This window comes from Passer montanus, unplaced genomic scaffold (genome assembly GCF_014805655.1).
Source record: "Passer montanus isolate IOZ18808 unplaced genomic scaffold, ASM1480565v1 scaffold43, whole genome shotgun sequence".
NCBI lineage: Eukaryota > Metazoa > Chordata > Aves > Passeriformes > Passeridae > Passer > Passer montanus.
The window spans coordinates 6,013,097-6,028,383 of NW_024369151.1; the positions used below are offsets into that span (position 1 = coordinate 6,013,097).

General features: G+C 58.4%; 2 protein-coding genes across 3 annotated transcripts; one reads left to right on the forward strand and one right to left on the reverse strand.

Moving 5' to 3' along the window:
* The first annotated feature begins 204 nt into the window (after positions 1 to 204).
* Positions 205 to 3,242, forward strand: NTMT1 (N-terminal Xaa-Pro-Lys N-methyltransferase 1). 2 transcript variants are annotated; one of them, XM_039720125.1, is made up of 5 exons: positions 205 to 308; positions 1,067 to 1,117; positions 1,882 to 2,084; positions 2,221 to 2,473; positions 2,844 to 3,242. In XM_039720125.1, the coding sequence occupies exons 3-5, from the start codon at positions 1,923 to 1,925 to the stop codon at positions 3,098 to 3,100; spliced, it is 672 nt and encodes a 223-aa protein (XP_039576059.1). In that variant the 5' UTR covers positions 205 to 308; positions 1,067 to 1,117; positions 1,882 to 1,922; the 3' UTR covers positions 3,101 to 3,242. The 2 variants fall into 2 exon arrangements, with proteins under 2 accessions (XP_039576059.1, XP_039576060.1); XM_039720126.1 differs by lacking the exon at positions 205 to 308 and having other exon boundaries at positions 828 to 1,117.
* A 719-nt stretch (positions 3,243 to 3,961) lies between these two features.
* On the reverse strand, positions 3,962 to 9,688 carry ASB6 (ankyrin repeat and SOCS box containing 6). Its single transcript, XM_039720124.1, has 7 exons — positions 9,558 to 9,688; positions 7,994 to 8,172; positions 7,457 to 7,638; positions 6,879 to 6,985; positions 6,482 to 6,590; positions 5,927 to 6,013; positions 3,962 to 5,756 (listed from the first exon to the last, which is right to left on the reverse strand). The coding sequence occupies exons 2-7, from the start codon at positions 8,104 to 8,106 to the stop codon at positions 5,077 to 5,079; spliced, it is 1,278 nt and encodes a 425-aa protein (XP_039576058.1). The 5' UTR covers positions 8,107 to 8,172; positions 9,558 to 9,688; the 3' UTR covers positions 3,962 to 5,076.
* Between the last annotated feature and the right edge of the window lie 5,599 nt (positions 9,689 to 15,287).

Sequence of the window (15,287 nt, forward strand, 5' to 3'; positions counted from 1 at the left end):
CCCCGGCCTGTTCCAGTCCTCCCCAGCCTGTCCCAGTCCATCCCAGTCCTCCCCAGCCTGTCCCTGTCCATCCCAGTCCTCCCCAGCCTGTCCCAGTCCATCCCAGTCCATCCCAGTCCATCCCAGTCCGTCCCAGTCCATCCCACCACTGACCGCCCCCGGCCCGCAGCGCCCCCGCGCGGGCGGCAGCGGGAGAGCAGGGCAGTGCCAGCCCGTTACGTCACCGTGACGTCACCGACACGCCGCCGCCTGGTTGGTCCCCGCGGCCGCCCGTGCCGTGGGGGGGCAGCGCGCGGCCGCCGCCGGAGGTAACGGGGGGGGGCGCGGGGGTCGCGGCCCGGGGGAGCGGCGGGAGCGGCGGCACCCCCGGGCAGCGGGAGGCGAAGGGGCCGGGCCGGGCCTTGCGGCGGGGACCGCCCCCTCGCACCGCGCCGGGCTGCTGTGACAGCCCCGCGCCCGGGCCGGGACCCCGGGCCGGCACAGCCCCAGCCCCTCGGCCTGCGGACCCCCGTCCCCCGCTCGCCCCGGGGCCCGGGCCAAGGGCCGCACACCGAGCTGACCCCTCCACGCCGTGTGACCTTCTCCCCACGGCACGGGCGGCCACGGGGCGAGCCCTGGCCTACCGCGGGCCCCGGCCGCGCTCCGGGGCTCCAGCGGCGGCAGGAAGGGTTCGGGTTCAGGTTTAGGGCCGGGTTAGGGCGGCTGGGGGCTCGCTGCTCTGCTGGTAGCCTGCGACACCCTGAGAAATGAGTCACCAGGGACTCACCAAGCCAAACCCGGGCCAAGGAATGGGGTCGCTGCCGGGAGGGTGAGCCCGAGTCCCAGCCCGTGAGACCAGGCGGGAGAACTGCTCAAACTGGAGCGCAGACAGGAGCACTGGAAGAGAGCCCTCCATGCGCTGGCTGCACTCGTGGCTCAGCCTCTGAGCTGAGGGGCAGCAGCAGCTCCTGTCCCCTGGGAGCGTGCCTGTGGGGCTGGGTGTCTCACCTGTGCTTTCCTGGGGCCATGGTCACACTTACAGGACTAGAGGGGTGATCTGGCACTTAAATCCCATCTTTGCTCCTAGATCACAGCGTAGACCAGCTCCTGAGCCAAACTGGATTTCCACCAGTGACCTGTAAGTTGAGATGCCATGTCCCCCTTTCCTGTCCCTAGGCTGTTCGAGGCCACGTGGGGCCACCAAACCTGTCTAAGCTGCCATAGAAAAGGTTTTGTGTCTAATGGGGTATTTGCCAGCAAATTCAAGCCACGAACTCTATATATTTCTTTATTTGTAAAGGTGTTTGAAGTCCTTGAATTTACCCTTTGGCCACCTTAAATCTAGTTTCTAATCCCCAGCGCAGTTAATCAAATCCATAGTGGTTTGAATTATGAGATGCCTGGGGGGGATTTACAGCTTGTATTGTTGATTATACCTTGACTTTATTATATTGCAAATATCTAACTTATGGTCACGGCTGAGATTTACAGTCCTCAGGTAGGTGCTCAGGATAACTTTTAGCAACTCAAGATGTAATTGGAGGTGACTGATGGGGTTGTCGCCACACATAAACATGAAATCTGTAAAATGTTAAGACAGGGAAAGGAGAGGCAGAATAGGTGAAAAGGGTGGGTCAGCCTTAAAATATAATCGTATAATTGCGTGTACTGCTGAGCAAGGCTCTGCCATGCCTGTTCTGGCTGAGGCATCTGCCCAGGGAGGGGTTTTGGGCTTGCTGATCTCCAGAAAATACCAGGATTTAGATCTTTGTTCCTTCTTGCTCCAGCTGAAGGTTTTTGTAGTTTGTAGTAGGCCTGGGGAGGGGGTAGGGGTGCTAAATGGGTGTGGGGTACTGGCAGAGCTGACCCATTCCTCGCTGGTTTGGGTTTCTCCCACGCCAGGGGAGCAGTGAGTCCCGTGCGGGCGCGTGCCCAAGGCCAGCATGACCAGCGAGGTGGTGGAGAACGAGTTTGAGTTTTACTCCAAGGCAGAGAAGTACTGGAAGGATGTGCCCCCCACGGTGGATGGCATGCTGGGGGGCTACGGCCACATCTCCAGCATCGACATCAACAGCTCCAGGAAGTTCCTGCAGAGGTTTCTGCGGGTAGGTGGCACGGTTTGTCGTGCTCCTAAAACCCCACCCTTCTCCCTCTGAATTGCTCCACGGGCTGCTCTTGTGGCTGTCCCATTCCTCTGTGGGTGCCTCGCAGTGGGACTCACCCCTCAGAGTGTTGTTGCAGGATGGTCCCAACCGGACGGGGACAACCCGTGCTCTGGACTGCGGGGCTGGCATTGGCCGGATCACCAAGCGCCTGCTGCTGCCCCTCTTCAAGACAGTGGACATGGTGGATGTGACAGAGGACTTCCTCACCAAGGCCAAGAGCTACCTGGGCGAGGAGGGCAGGCGGGTGCGCAACTACTTCTGCTGCGGCCTCCAGGACTTCAGCCCTGAGCCAAACTCCTATGATGTCATCTGGATCCAGTGGGTCATCGGTGAGGGTCACTGCTTGTGGGGTCTTTCCAGCCTGTCCCATTCCCTAGGGACAGGTGCCCTATGCACCTTCATGCAGCTTGAGGTCTGCATGAAGGATGAGCATCACAGCGTGGCTGGGGGCCTGGGGTGGGCAGCTGTTCCCCAGCCCATGGAGGGGCCCTGTACTTTTTCCCCCAAGCCCTCAGAGGCCAGAGCAGAGGTGTGGGTTGGGTAGGAGTTGAGTAGTGAGACACAAACTGGACATCCCCAAGCTAAAGCTTTCCCTGCAGATGTCTCAAGTATTTAGTTCCTGAGGGATCCCAAATGCAGCTTCTGTGTTTCCTCCCCTTGGTCACCCTCTGCCCTCTAACCCCTGCTCTGCCCCTCCAGGACATCTCACTGACAACCACCTCTCCGACTTCCTGAAGCGCTGCCGTGCCGGCCTGCGGCCCAACGGCATCGTGGTCATCAAGGACAACATGGCCCAGGAGGGTGTGATCATGGACGATGTGGACAGCAGCGTCTGCCGGGACCTGGACGTGGTCCACAAGATCATCCGCAGAGCTGGGCTGCACCTCCTGGCCGAGGAGCGCCAGGAGAACTTTCCTGACGAGATCTACCACGTCTACACCTTTGCCATGAGATGAGGGCAGCGGGAGAAGGTCTCTCCCGTGTCGTGACTCCCCTTCCAGGGGCCGGTGACAAGGACGGGACTTTGTCTTCCAAGTTGCTGCTGTTTGTGAAAAGAGGTGTTTGCCAAATACATTTTCCTGCTGTTGCACTTCTGCACGTGAGGTTTGTCAGGTGCATGTTGTCTCTGTGCCACCTTCAGGGGCTCTGGACAGGAGCAAGAGGGTCTCCCATGCATGAGGTGATCCGTGGGCAGCTGCAGGTTGCTGACTGCAGTGCACAGGGCTCCTGCTTGTGAACTTGGAGCACCTTTGGCATGGACTGGGCTCCATTCCTTGCTTGGCTGTTTGAGCCCTTCCTGCTGCTCAGCAGTGAGCTGGGTGAGGCAAAGGGGAGAAGCCTCAGCTGTTTCCCTGTGGTGGTGTGGGGAGGCAACACTGGGTTCTGGGGCTTTGAGGGGGCCTCACCTTTAAACCCCTGAGCAGGTCTCCTACATGGGCAGCAAAAAGGGAGGAGTGTGTGACCCTGAGTTACACATCCTCCTGCAGGGATGGGGTATCCCAAAGCCTTGCAACCCTGGCAGTGCACTGGTGTGGTCTGAGCTGCTCAGACCCCTGCAGCCTGTCACCTCCAGCTCCATCGCTGTGACACTGTGCTGCCCCAGCACCCCACACCATCACCTGGCTTTGAGCACTCCCGTCTCCTCTTTGGCCATGTTCCCTTCATTTACCCAAGTCTGGCCACTGACCCAGGGTGGCCAGCACTGGCACAGCAGCTGCCAGGGGTGAGCCCAGGTGCAGAGTCAGCTGCAGCTCGACCCTCCAGCCATCCCCCCATTCCTGTCCTTCACCCCACCTCTCCTAAAGAAAAACAAGCCCCTGTTGTTTTTATAGAAGGCCTCATTTAATAGTTCAGTTCCCATTCCAGACACCAGGGCAGAATTTGATCACATTGTTGGGGTTTTTTAAGCACCAGTTCATCAGGACACACAGTTCCAGTTCCAAATGCCAGTGAACCCCAGATCCACCTGATACAAACTCTCTTTAACCAGAACAGATTTTTCCTCTTCATCTACTCCATCCATCTCCCATGAAAAGCAGTACAAACCAACAAATCTGGGTGGGGCTCAGCTCTGTGGCCAGCCTTTGGCACGTCACGAGGAAGCAGGTGCCTAGAAAGGGGAGCCAGGCAGCTGTGGCAAGGCTGGAACCAGCCCTGCAGGTGCAGCAATTCCTTCTGGGAAGGAGGCACTGGAGAATAAGATCCTGGGAGTGGTCACCAAAGGAAGAAGCCAAGGAATGAGGAGGCACAAGGCACTCAGCTGCTGACTGCTCATTCCTCATCTTTGCACAGGGAAGACACCATGATGTTAGGAAACATCCCTTTGTGTGTTTTGGAGCCCAGTAGCTGAGATGTCCTTGGTGGATGTTCCTCTGTGCCAGGATGGGGTGCAGAAACTCAGAGGGCATGGAGCAGTCAGCCCCATTTCACTGCCATCCCCAGTGTCAGAAATCCACACTGAGCACGGAAGGCATCCACACCCACAGGACAATGCCAGACCTGCTTCCACCAGCAGGACCAAAGGCAGGAAAGCCAGAACACCTCTTCCATCTCCCAGCACCCTGAGGCATCTCTCAACTCCACTGGACACCTAAGGCACTGCACCACCCAGCCATGGCAGGGCTGGGAGAGGGGACAGGCTGGCTGTCCAGTGGGGTTCACTGTCCAAACCTTAATCTCCCTCCAAACAGCCCCAGCATCCAGCTCCCCCATGCCCAGGAGCTCTGCCTGCCTCCCCATGACATGCCCCAGAGCAACGAGACCTTCACAAACACAGGTGTGATGTTGTGCCCAAGAAAACACCCCCAGAATGCCACAGAGAGGGGCTCCATGGCAGCACCTCTTGCTGCAGAGAAAGCTGTCTCAGAGCAGAGATAAGGTGGCTGTAGGCACAGCAGGGCTGTGGAGGGAGCAGACACAGGCACTGCCAGGCTCACAGGTCCTCGTGCCCAGCAGCAGTGTGGTCAATGAGGAGGTACCACTTCAGCCTGTCTGGGAGAGGCAGAGCCTTGATTTTGTCATCCACTGGCCACGGTTTCAGGCGCTGCCTGATGAACACCCTGCAGAGGTGTTTCAGTGCCTGCGGCGAGCGCTCCAGCTGCTTCAGGGAGCAGAACAGAGTCTGGACCTTCTCCCCATGGACCCTACAGCTGCTGGTGTTGACCTCAAAATTGCTGGGCAGCTGGATGGCTTGTGAGCTGGCCATCATGAGCTCCAGCAGAGTCTGACCCTTCTGGATGAGGTCTGAGGAATAGGTTTCATCGTCGAAGCGACTGAGGTGCCAGCAGAGGTGCTCAAAGGCGATGTGGAAGCCGGACCAGCACGAGGGACCATGGAGGGAGCAGTTGTAGGCAGCACCTGACTCCAGCAGGAACCGCAGCAGTGGGAAGTAGTCTTTGAAGCTTTTTAAGCAGAAGTGTGTGAGGGACTCCGAGGCTGGGCACTCGCTGGGGTTGGCACCGTGGGCCAGCAGCAGCTGCGTGACACGGAAGCAGAAGCGCTCGATGTCCTCGGCCTCCTCCTCGGTGTAGCTGTATGCCATCTCTCCCAGCAGGTAGATAACATAGGTGAAGACAGTGTCACCATCTTTGGTGGCAGCCCTGACATCTGCGCCTGCAGGAAGGGACAGAGAACGTAACTGACACTGCAGAGTGTGAGACCAGGCCAGCACCAACTCCAGCACCCCTGGGCTTTACTCTGACTCCATAAAGGGGTCAGGAGGGCAGTGCCTGCAGCTGCACAAAGAATCAGCCAGCCCAGAAAGGGGAGAAGGTTTTCTTTACCTCCTTCCAGCAGGAGACGAATGCTGTCGGTGTTGTGGATCTGGCCACTGTCACTGCTGGCCAGGGCATGCAGCAGTGCTGTCTTCCCTGCAATGGAGCAATCAGTCAGTCATAGACAACAGGGCGACACCCCAAAAGGCAGGAAGGAAAACAATCCACCCCACCCACCAGACAGCCAAACGCAGGGAGTGACAACCCTTCTTCTGGCACAGGCTTCCACTGTCCCCGTGATGGTGGCCAGCTGTGGGGACAGTCACAGCCACACATGCAGGTCTCAGTGGGTATATGTGCCAGGGCAGAGTGAGTTTTAGAGCAAGTGGGCACCACAGGATGACAGAGGCACAGCTCCACCCCACCTCCCCTGGACTGCACTGATCTAGGTTCAGCCCTTTCACACAGCCAGCACAGCAGGAGAAAATACTGAGTGCAGGGAGGTTCTGCCAGCTTCTCCCAACTCCCAAACCCATCTGTGAGTAGGTCCAGCAGCAAAGGGCCCCAGCCCCGTGCCCTGCCCCCGCCCACCCTCAGCTGGGGGGCCGGGCAGGGTGCACAGACCGTTCTTGTCAGCGGCGTTGACGTCGGCCCCCAGCTGCAGCAGCCGCCGCAGGCACGGCAAGCGCTCGGGCTCCTCGCTGGCCAGGTCCAGGGGACTGCTCTCGTGGATCTGCACAACAGTTAAAAACAGTTAAAAACACGGCTAGATACTGTAGACTGTGAGTGTCTGCAGGGAGTGCTGCTGGGGTTTTATCTTGGCCACAGTAAGTGTCTCTCCAGCCTCCTCCCTCACTGCTGCAAGGCAGGGCTCGGCCGAAGAACCGCGACCTTCTGCCACAGCAGCAGGGCACGGACAGCGGGTACAGGGACGTGCCGAGGGGAAGCAGGAAGGGGTGAGGCCAGGCAGGAGGGCTGTCCCCAGAGCAGAGCAGCCCAGGCTGTGGCGCAGGGGCCGTACCCGGTCTCTGCGGTTGATGTCGGCGCCGTGGTGCACCAGCAGCTCCACCGCGTCCGGCTGGTTGCGCAGCACCGCCATGTGCAGGGGCGTGTAGTAGGTGACGGGGTCTGGGGATAAAAACAGTCAGAGAGAGCAAAGGGCTTCCCCAAAACGGCCTCCCGAGAGTGGAAGGGGGCCCTGGGAGCACAGTGAAAACGGGGCTGTCACGGCACCCCAGGCTGTCACAGCACCCCGGGTCCTGCCGCTCCAACGGCTCCATCCCGCCAAAAGCCCCCGAGTCCCTGGTGTCCCTCAGTCCATCCTCATGGCTGGGTCTCCCCAAGGCACATCCACACTACTCCAGCAAGGAGCAGGAGTGTCTGAGCTGGTAGCACGCCCTCTTTCTGTCCCAGCTTTCTGTCCCTCAGTCCATCCTCGTGGCTGGGTCTCCCCAAGGCACATCCACACTACTCCAGCAAGGAGCAGGAGTGTCTGAGCTGGTAGCACGCCCTCTTTCTGTCCCAGCTTTCCCCCCACACCCAGGGCAGCTTCTCATCTGCTGGTTCCTCCTGGCCCAGCCCCCTTCCCACCAGGCTCACCTTCAAAGCTGAGGTCAGCACCAAATTCCAGGAGGATTTCTGCAGCAGGGATGAGCCCCAGCTCAGTGACCTTCAGCAGGGCATAGCTCACACCTTCCTGATAAAACGGGGAGTGGGTCTCCCTCTCCAGGACTCTTCTCACAGCTGAGAGCTGGCTCCTGTCACTGTCCAGGCAGGCAGGGCTTGAGACACACAAAAACCCAGCAGTTACTCAGTGAGCATAGCTCAGGTGTGCAAGGGTCAAAGTGGCACTGGGGAAGAAGGAAAATCCCTGGTCTTCCCTCAGTGGGTCTCTGAGGGGTTACACAGCAGCCTCAGGGCCTCAGCTGAGCCCCAGCTCAGGGGTCAGGCAGAAAGGGCTGTTCCTGGGGAGCCCCCACAGCTCCTGTGTCTGCCTTGCTCCAGCTCCACATTCCCAAAGAACGGCCTGTGGGATGAGCTGCTCCCCAGGCCTGGGGGCTGTCCAACCCTGGCCACCTCCCCAAGCACCAACCATCCCCCAGGAACACCCCGGGGTGTGCACCCCCCTGCTCTCACCTCTGCAGGGAGCTCTGCCCTTCGGCGTCGGGCGTGGCCAGCAGCCCCAGCAGCTCGTCCACCAGGGGCTGGTACTCCAGCACGATCCTGCGGAAGCCGTGCAGGAAGGGCATGGTGCTGTGCCCCTGCCCCCTGCCCGGGGGCTGCAGCACGGCCCCGCTCGGGGGGCTCCTCCCTGCCTTCAAAACAAACAGCCTGTCAGCAGGTTGGGATGCAGAAAGCACGGCCTCCCCCTCCTTATGTAAAGGCAGCCCGGCGCAGGGATCTCCTCCCACACACGGCTCTGGGGGCTCTGAGTTATCTCCTGCAGCAGAGCTGCGCCCTGCGGTTATCCGGGCACGGGGTGGGAACGCCCCGGGCACAGCCAGGACGGGACACGGCCCTGTGCCAGGAGCCCCCAGGCTGGGGGGCCCTGGGGGTCTGTCACCAGCACAACCCTGCCTGGCTTTTATGGGACAAGGGGCTGGAGCCACGCCGGGAGCACCGAGCCCGCCAGACCCCGCCTGGGAGCCCCAAAATCTCCCCAAAATGGAGCAAGGCAGCAGCCCCAGAGCCAGCGGGAGCAGTAACGAGACCTGCCTGAAGATCTGTAAAACACACACCTGCACTTCCTCATCACTCTTTACTTAAGTTAAATAGTCCAATTAAAATAAGCCAATAAAAATAGAACGAATGTGTTTTTCTGCGCGTTTTACAATGCTTTAAAGTCGGGATATTTTTGTTATTACCAGCACGTAGGTGTAAATAAATAAATAAATAAATAAGGGTATGCACCACCCCTGACAGGTTGAGTGGCGGCATCCATATATTTTTAGATGCCTTAAACACACTCATCACACCTTTCCCTGAGGGGGCAGGACAGGCTGTAGCGGAGGGGAAAAAACCCCAAACGAGTCCACAACCCTGGGTTCATTTCCAGAAATAAGCCCGCACAAACTCCAGCGCAAGCCCCGCCGGCGGCCCCGAGCTCCGGGAGCAGCACGGGCAGGGCAGGGAGGCCGCGGCACCGCCCGCCCCTCACGGCCCGGCCCCGGCCCCGCCGCCCCAATGGAGCAAGGCAGCAGCCCCAGAGCCAGCGGGAGCAGTAACGAGACCTGCCTGAAGATCTGTAAAACACACACCTGCACTTCCTCATCGTTCTTAAGTTAAATAGTCCAATTAAAATAAGCCAATAAAAATAGAACGAATGTGTTTTTCTGCGCGTTTTACAATGCTTTAAAGTCGGGATATTTTTGTTATTACCAGCACGTAGGTAGGTGTAAATAAATAAATAAATAAGGGTATGCACCACCCCTGACAGGTTGAGTGGCGGCATCCATATATTTTTAGATGCCTTAAACACACTCATCACACCTTTCCCTGAGGGGGCAGGACAGGCTGTAGCGGAGGGGAAAAAACCCCAAACGAGTCCACAACCCTGGGTTCATTTCCAGAAATAAGCCCGCACAAACTCCAGCGCAAGCCCCGCCGGCGGCCCCGAGCTCCGGGAGCAGCACGGGCAGGGCAGGGAGGCCGCGGCACCGCCCGCCCCTCACGGCCCGGCCCCGGCCCCGCCGCCCCTCACCTGCCTGGGCACCGCCACCGGAACCGGAACGGGAACCGGAACCGTGGGGGCGGGGCCTCAGCGAGGGGGAGGTCCCGAAATGTGGGTGTGGCACATAGGGGCGTGGTCTGACAGGAGGGCGTGGCCTCGCTGGAAGGGGAGGCCTCATAAAGCGGCATCGGCGTGTGGGCGTGGCTTAAATAGGGCGTGGTCTAAAGGGGCGTGGTCTCAGTGGGGCGTGGCCGTGTGGGCGCGGCCAGCAGGGGGCAGCACGCGGCCGCGCGCGGGAGGGGGGAACCCCCCCCCCAAATGCCCACGTGTCCCCCATCCCTGTGTGTCCCCTCCCCCGGGTGTCCCCCCTTTTCCCCCGATGTCCCCCTCCCTCTGGAGCACCCCGCCAGGCCGGGCTGGCTTTGCTGGGCGGTGGCACCCAGTGGCTGTCCCCCCCCGGGGCTCGGGGTGGCTCTGGTGCCGCTGCCCGCAGCGCCCGGACCCTCCCCTGCCGCAAGAGCTACCAGGGGGAGCATCAACCCAGGATTTATTGGTGCTATTATCACAATCATCATTATTTTTATTATTATTCTGGCGGAATCTGCCGGCGCGGGGAGCTCTGCCGAGCGGCAATAACTGCAGCCGCCTTGGGTTTCCTATTTACGTATTTATTTTATTCCGGTGGAGCGCTTCCAGACTCCAGCAGGCAGCCGTGGCCCCGGGGCAGAGGGGGCGAGGAGGCCGCGCCGGCTGGGCATTTTTCTGACATGCTGTCACGGTCCTCCCCCGGCTCCCACCCTTCCCTTCCCCACACAAACTGGGGTGCCAGGGTGGGGGACCCCCGTGCAGGGCTCTTTGCAGGGTGGCCCCGGTGCCACCGGGACTCGATGGGCAGCTGGCCTGGACCCCCCTGCACCCCCCGGGTGGGGTTTGGGGGGCTCATCCCCGTGTTTTCCGAGAAGGGTGGAAATAACCCCATCCAGCCTGGGCAGGGAGCAGAGGGGGACAGCAGCAAGGAAGAGCGAGGGACAGTGGGGATTTGTCCCTCTGGGTAAAGGGTTCAGCTGGCTTCAAACCACAGCAGCCACTGGGAATGCAGGGACCCCAATTCCAGCCCCAGGTAAAGCCAGACCCCGGGCCCTCTGCGTTCCCAGCAAAGCCCAAACCCTGATAGTCCCAAAACCCCTGGAGCCGCACAATTCCAGTGGCAGCACAGACACAAACCCCATCCCTGTGCCACCGGTGGTCCAGCCCTCCACAGACCCCATTTTGGGGAGAAATCACTGCTCCTTTCTGCTGCTGGCTGGCAAAGGGGGGCTGCCACGGCAGGGTCACCCCAGTGCCACCTCTGACCCCAGCCACGCTGTCCCTGGGGATGAGAGGGGACCCAAAGTGCCCCAAAGGGCCGTGCCAGCCCAAGTGTGCCTTTTGAGGAGCCCAGCCTGGGACCCCCAGCTCAAAATGAGGCTTTGGGGACACAGTGTGGGACCCAACCTGGCTCCAGAGCCGCCCTGGGAGGTGACACAGCAGGACAGCCACGGGCTGAGCCCCCCGTGCCACCAGCACGCCTCGAGAGCCCAGGGAGGGGGTCCCCACCCCGCGTTTCCTGGGAGCAGAGGTTTTGGGAGCAGGGCCCCGTGCCTGCGGCTCTGCCCCTGCCTCCCCACAGCCCTGGACAAGGAAGAATGCGGGCTGGCCATCCATCAGGGAGACACAGCAACAGCCAGCCGAAGAAAGAGGGGCATTTTAGGAGGAAAGCCAGGGAAATTTGATCATTAAGAAATCCTCCTGGCTGTCTGGGGGAATTTAATTAAATTGCTGGAAAGGGCTGTAAGCACATCTGGATCCAATATGTGCCGCTTTGATTTTTTTCTTTCTTTCTTTCTCTTTTTTTTTTCTTTTTTTTTAGTTCACTCTTTTCCCATCTCGCTGTTGAAGGAGGGGGGGGAATAAAAGGGAAATAGCAGAGCCACGGAGTATTGGTTCATCTGGGACTGACTGGGATTCCTGGCAGGGAAAGAAAGAGAGGGAGAGAAAGAAAGAGCAGAAGAGAGGCAGAAAGAGAGGGAATGAGAAAGCTGGGAGAAAAATCTTCACCCAGGGGCTGGCTGGGGTGTTTTATAACACCACCGACCACAGAGACAGGGAGCTGGGAGGCACCGGGGGGAGTTGTGAGGGCTGCAGGGGAGAGCAGGAGGAGAGGAGCCAGCACAGGGCATGCTGTACTTTTGGGGTCTGGCAGGGATGGAGGGAGAAAGAGTCAATCCAGAAACACCATTCCTGCTGGGAAGGGCAGAGCTGGGCACCCTCCCACCCCCAGAGCCGGTTTCTGGTCCTGCCAAGCCCCCACCACCCCACACTGCACTCTGAGCATCCTCCAGTGCAGCCCCAGAGTCAGAAACTCCCTCAGCTGTGCCTGAGCCAGCCCAGCTCTCCGCACCAGAACGTCCACGGGGCAAGATTTTGGGAATGTTAGCCTGGAACACTGGGTGAAACGAGGAGCAGCACCATCCCAGGCAGTGCTCCAAGGTTTGGGGTGAGGAGGGGCTGGGGCTGGCAGAGCACACCCAGGTCCGTGCCATGCTGAGCACCGTGGAAGCAAAAGGTACTGGCACAGCGGGAGAGAAATATCAGGAAAGCCCCAGGAAAACACCAAGTGAGATTACCAAAAAATATAATATTTTAAATCTTTTTCTTTTGTGAGGAAGGTGAAGGGCTGGCAAACAGAAACCCATCCATCCCAAGGGCTGCAAACCTGGCCAGGCAGATCCTCACCCCGAGGAGCCCAGCTCAGCCCTGCCAGTTCTGTGCCTCTCTTCATCAGCCCAGCAGTTCTGGCCCAGCAAAGCCGGGCTCAGAGCTCACACCCAGCTCAGCAAAACCCAGGTGCTGCTCTCAGGTAAAGCAAACCTGCTCAGCTTTGTCCCTGCACCACCCACGTTGTGCCCAAAGCCAAGAGTCACCTTGCCAGCTTCAAATTCCATTTTAAAACACGATTTTTACCAAAAAAAAATAAAGGAGAAGAGCTTGCACAAGCGGGTTAGGAAACGCCAGGAGTGTGTGTTTCAATCGGGTCTTGCTTGGGATGCCTCGTGTGGCTGGTGGCGTTAAAAAAACGATGCTGAGGAAAAAAAGGGGCAAATCCTACAGCTAAAAAGGAAATTGCATTAATACAGATTGTTTTATTTAAAAAAAGCAAACCCTGACCTCTACTTCAAAAAAGTCATTAGACATTCTCCTTCTGAAAGGCCGACAGGGGATATTACTGAAAGGCCAGTTAATTTCTCAATGACTTACTGTTCTTGCTCTGCTCATGGAAATGTGTAAAGAGTTGGAGGGTAATTTAAGGCACCCTGCAGAAAGGTGTGTAAATCTTTGCATGTCTAAAGAAACTTTACCAGACCGCTAGGACTGGGAAAAAAAGAAAATGCTTGCCCTCCTTTTTTTTTTCTTTTTTTTTTTTTTTTAACTTTCCTTTGGAACTCTGATCCCCTTTGATCATAAAAAAGGTCATATTTCAACCAAAAAAATATCAGCAATCACAGGGCCCGAGGAAGTGCGAACCCAAGGGGGTTTCACCGATGATTATTCCCTCCATTTAATTATTTAATGCCACGGACTGAGGGAGCGCCGGCTGCCCTGGAAAAGCCAGACAGCTCCAGAATAAGGTCTGGCCCTAAACAAGGAGGAGGAAGAGGGTTATAAACGGGGATGGGGTGCTCCCTCCCCCCTCCTGCCCTCCATGGGCCAGGACCAGCACCCCTAAATGATCACAGCGAGATGTCCCCAGACAAGAGGGGGGTGCTGGGCACCCCAAGGACGGGGTCCCACTGCCCTGGGGACAACCAGTGCCCGCTGCTGAAGGGCCACTGCCAGGCCTGCTCCTGCAGCAGATTTTGGGGTCATCCCCATCCTGGGGAGGCTCTGTCCCACAGCCAGGGTGGGGAAAAGCAGGATGGAGAGAGGGAAGGGTGGCATGAGGCTGTGCTGGCTCCCCCAGAGCCTGGTGGCCACAGGGGGGGATGCTGCCATCCCCTCCCTGGGAGCACGGAGCAGCCAGGAGGGCTGCTGGCAATTTATTTGTATAAAAATAAAATAAAATAAAATAAAATAAAATAAAATAAAATAAAATAAAATAAAATAAAATAAAATAAAATATTTTAAAAATGAAATGAAATGAGGAAAAGCAGGATGGAGAGAGGGAAGGGTGGCATGAGGCTGTGCTGGCTCCCCCAGAGCCCGGTGGCCACAGGGGGGGATGCTGCCATCCCCTCCCTGGGAGCACGGAGCAGCCAGGAGGGCTGCTGGCAATTAATTTGTATAAAAATAAAATTAAAATAAAATAAAATAAAATAAAATAAAATAAAATAAAATAAAATAAAATAAAACACATGGAGTGCATAAGTGTGGTGGGCACGGGGGGATGGGGACATGTCCAGTTGGGTGCTGGGCAGAGCCAAAACTCCCATCTTTGGGAGACCCCGCGGGGAAGCAGGAGCAGAGGCAGTGTGACAGCAGCCCGAGATTTACACCCCGAGGGGACACCACCAGATACCGGAGCTGGCTCCCAAAGCGCCCCGAGGACAGACCCTCCCCAAAAAAAGGAGGGGGAAGGGAGGCTGGGCTGGCTGTGTGCACGCTGGAGGAGCCCCCCGCAGAGCCGGAGAGAGCCAAAATCTGCCTTCAGCTGCCCCCCTCCGAACTGCAGAGCTCTGGGAAGCCGCTTCCCCGTCAGGAAGATCAGATTTGGCAGCGCTGGCCGCCTTCAAAACCCCTCGGCTGCCGGGGAAGGGAGCGCGAGGAAAGCTTGCTGCAAAAGTTCAAATAACTCAGCCGGGCTTTGCCTCCCTGGGCCGGGCCGGAGCGGGGATGTTCCCAGCTCGGAGCCGCCCGTGTGGGTCCCAGCGCAGCCCTGCCCGAGTGTCCCCGCAGCGGGGAGAGCTGGAATCGAGGGGAAGGAAAAATGGTTTGAGCTCTTCGGTTTGGGCTCGTCGCGCCGAGCCCAGCGCTGGCCGGACACCGGCAGCCAGCCCGGCTCTGCCTCCTCCCTGCATATCTGTGTGCATGAATACATATATATAGATAAATATAGAGAATTTTAAAGAGGAAAAACGCTTTTTTCCCGGTGGCTGGTTTTCATTAGGGAGGTTTCTTTCTAACCCCAAGGGAAGCAGCCTATGAGTTTTTAACAGTGGTGCAGGACGTAATTATCTCATTAAGGCGAGAGAGCCAGGCTTTTCCCAGGAGAGGCGACCTTGCTGCGGGGTTGATGGGGACCGGAGGAGGGGGGCGGGTGGAGGTGGAGGGGGGCCGTGTCCCCCGCTAACCTGCGGGTCACCTCTCCCCCCAGCCCGCCCCATCCCTCCCCGCGGAGCGCAGCCACTTACACTTGTTGATAGAAGCACTTAAAGCAGGGCTGGGGGGGGATGCGGATGGGATAAGGGGGGAGAGAAGGAGGGGGGGAAGCGGCTCTGCCCCCCTCTGTGCCCCCCTCTGTGCCCCCCTTTCCGCGGTGCCTGGCAGGGGGGCAGGTCGCAGGGCCGGGGGGGCGAGGCTCGGAGCAGGGGCGTTTGTTTGAACAGCTCCAGAGCAAAGAGCAGGGGAAGAAAGTTTGGGCTGGGAGCGTGGTTTTTTCCCCAGACGTCAGCACAAGGCGGAACAGGGGCTGGGGAGGGAGCCGGACTCAGGGCAGCCGTGATTTTTTTTTCCCCTTATTTAAAAAAAAAAAATAATAATTTTTTTAATTTTTTCTCCCCTTTT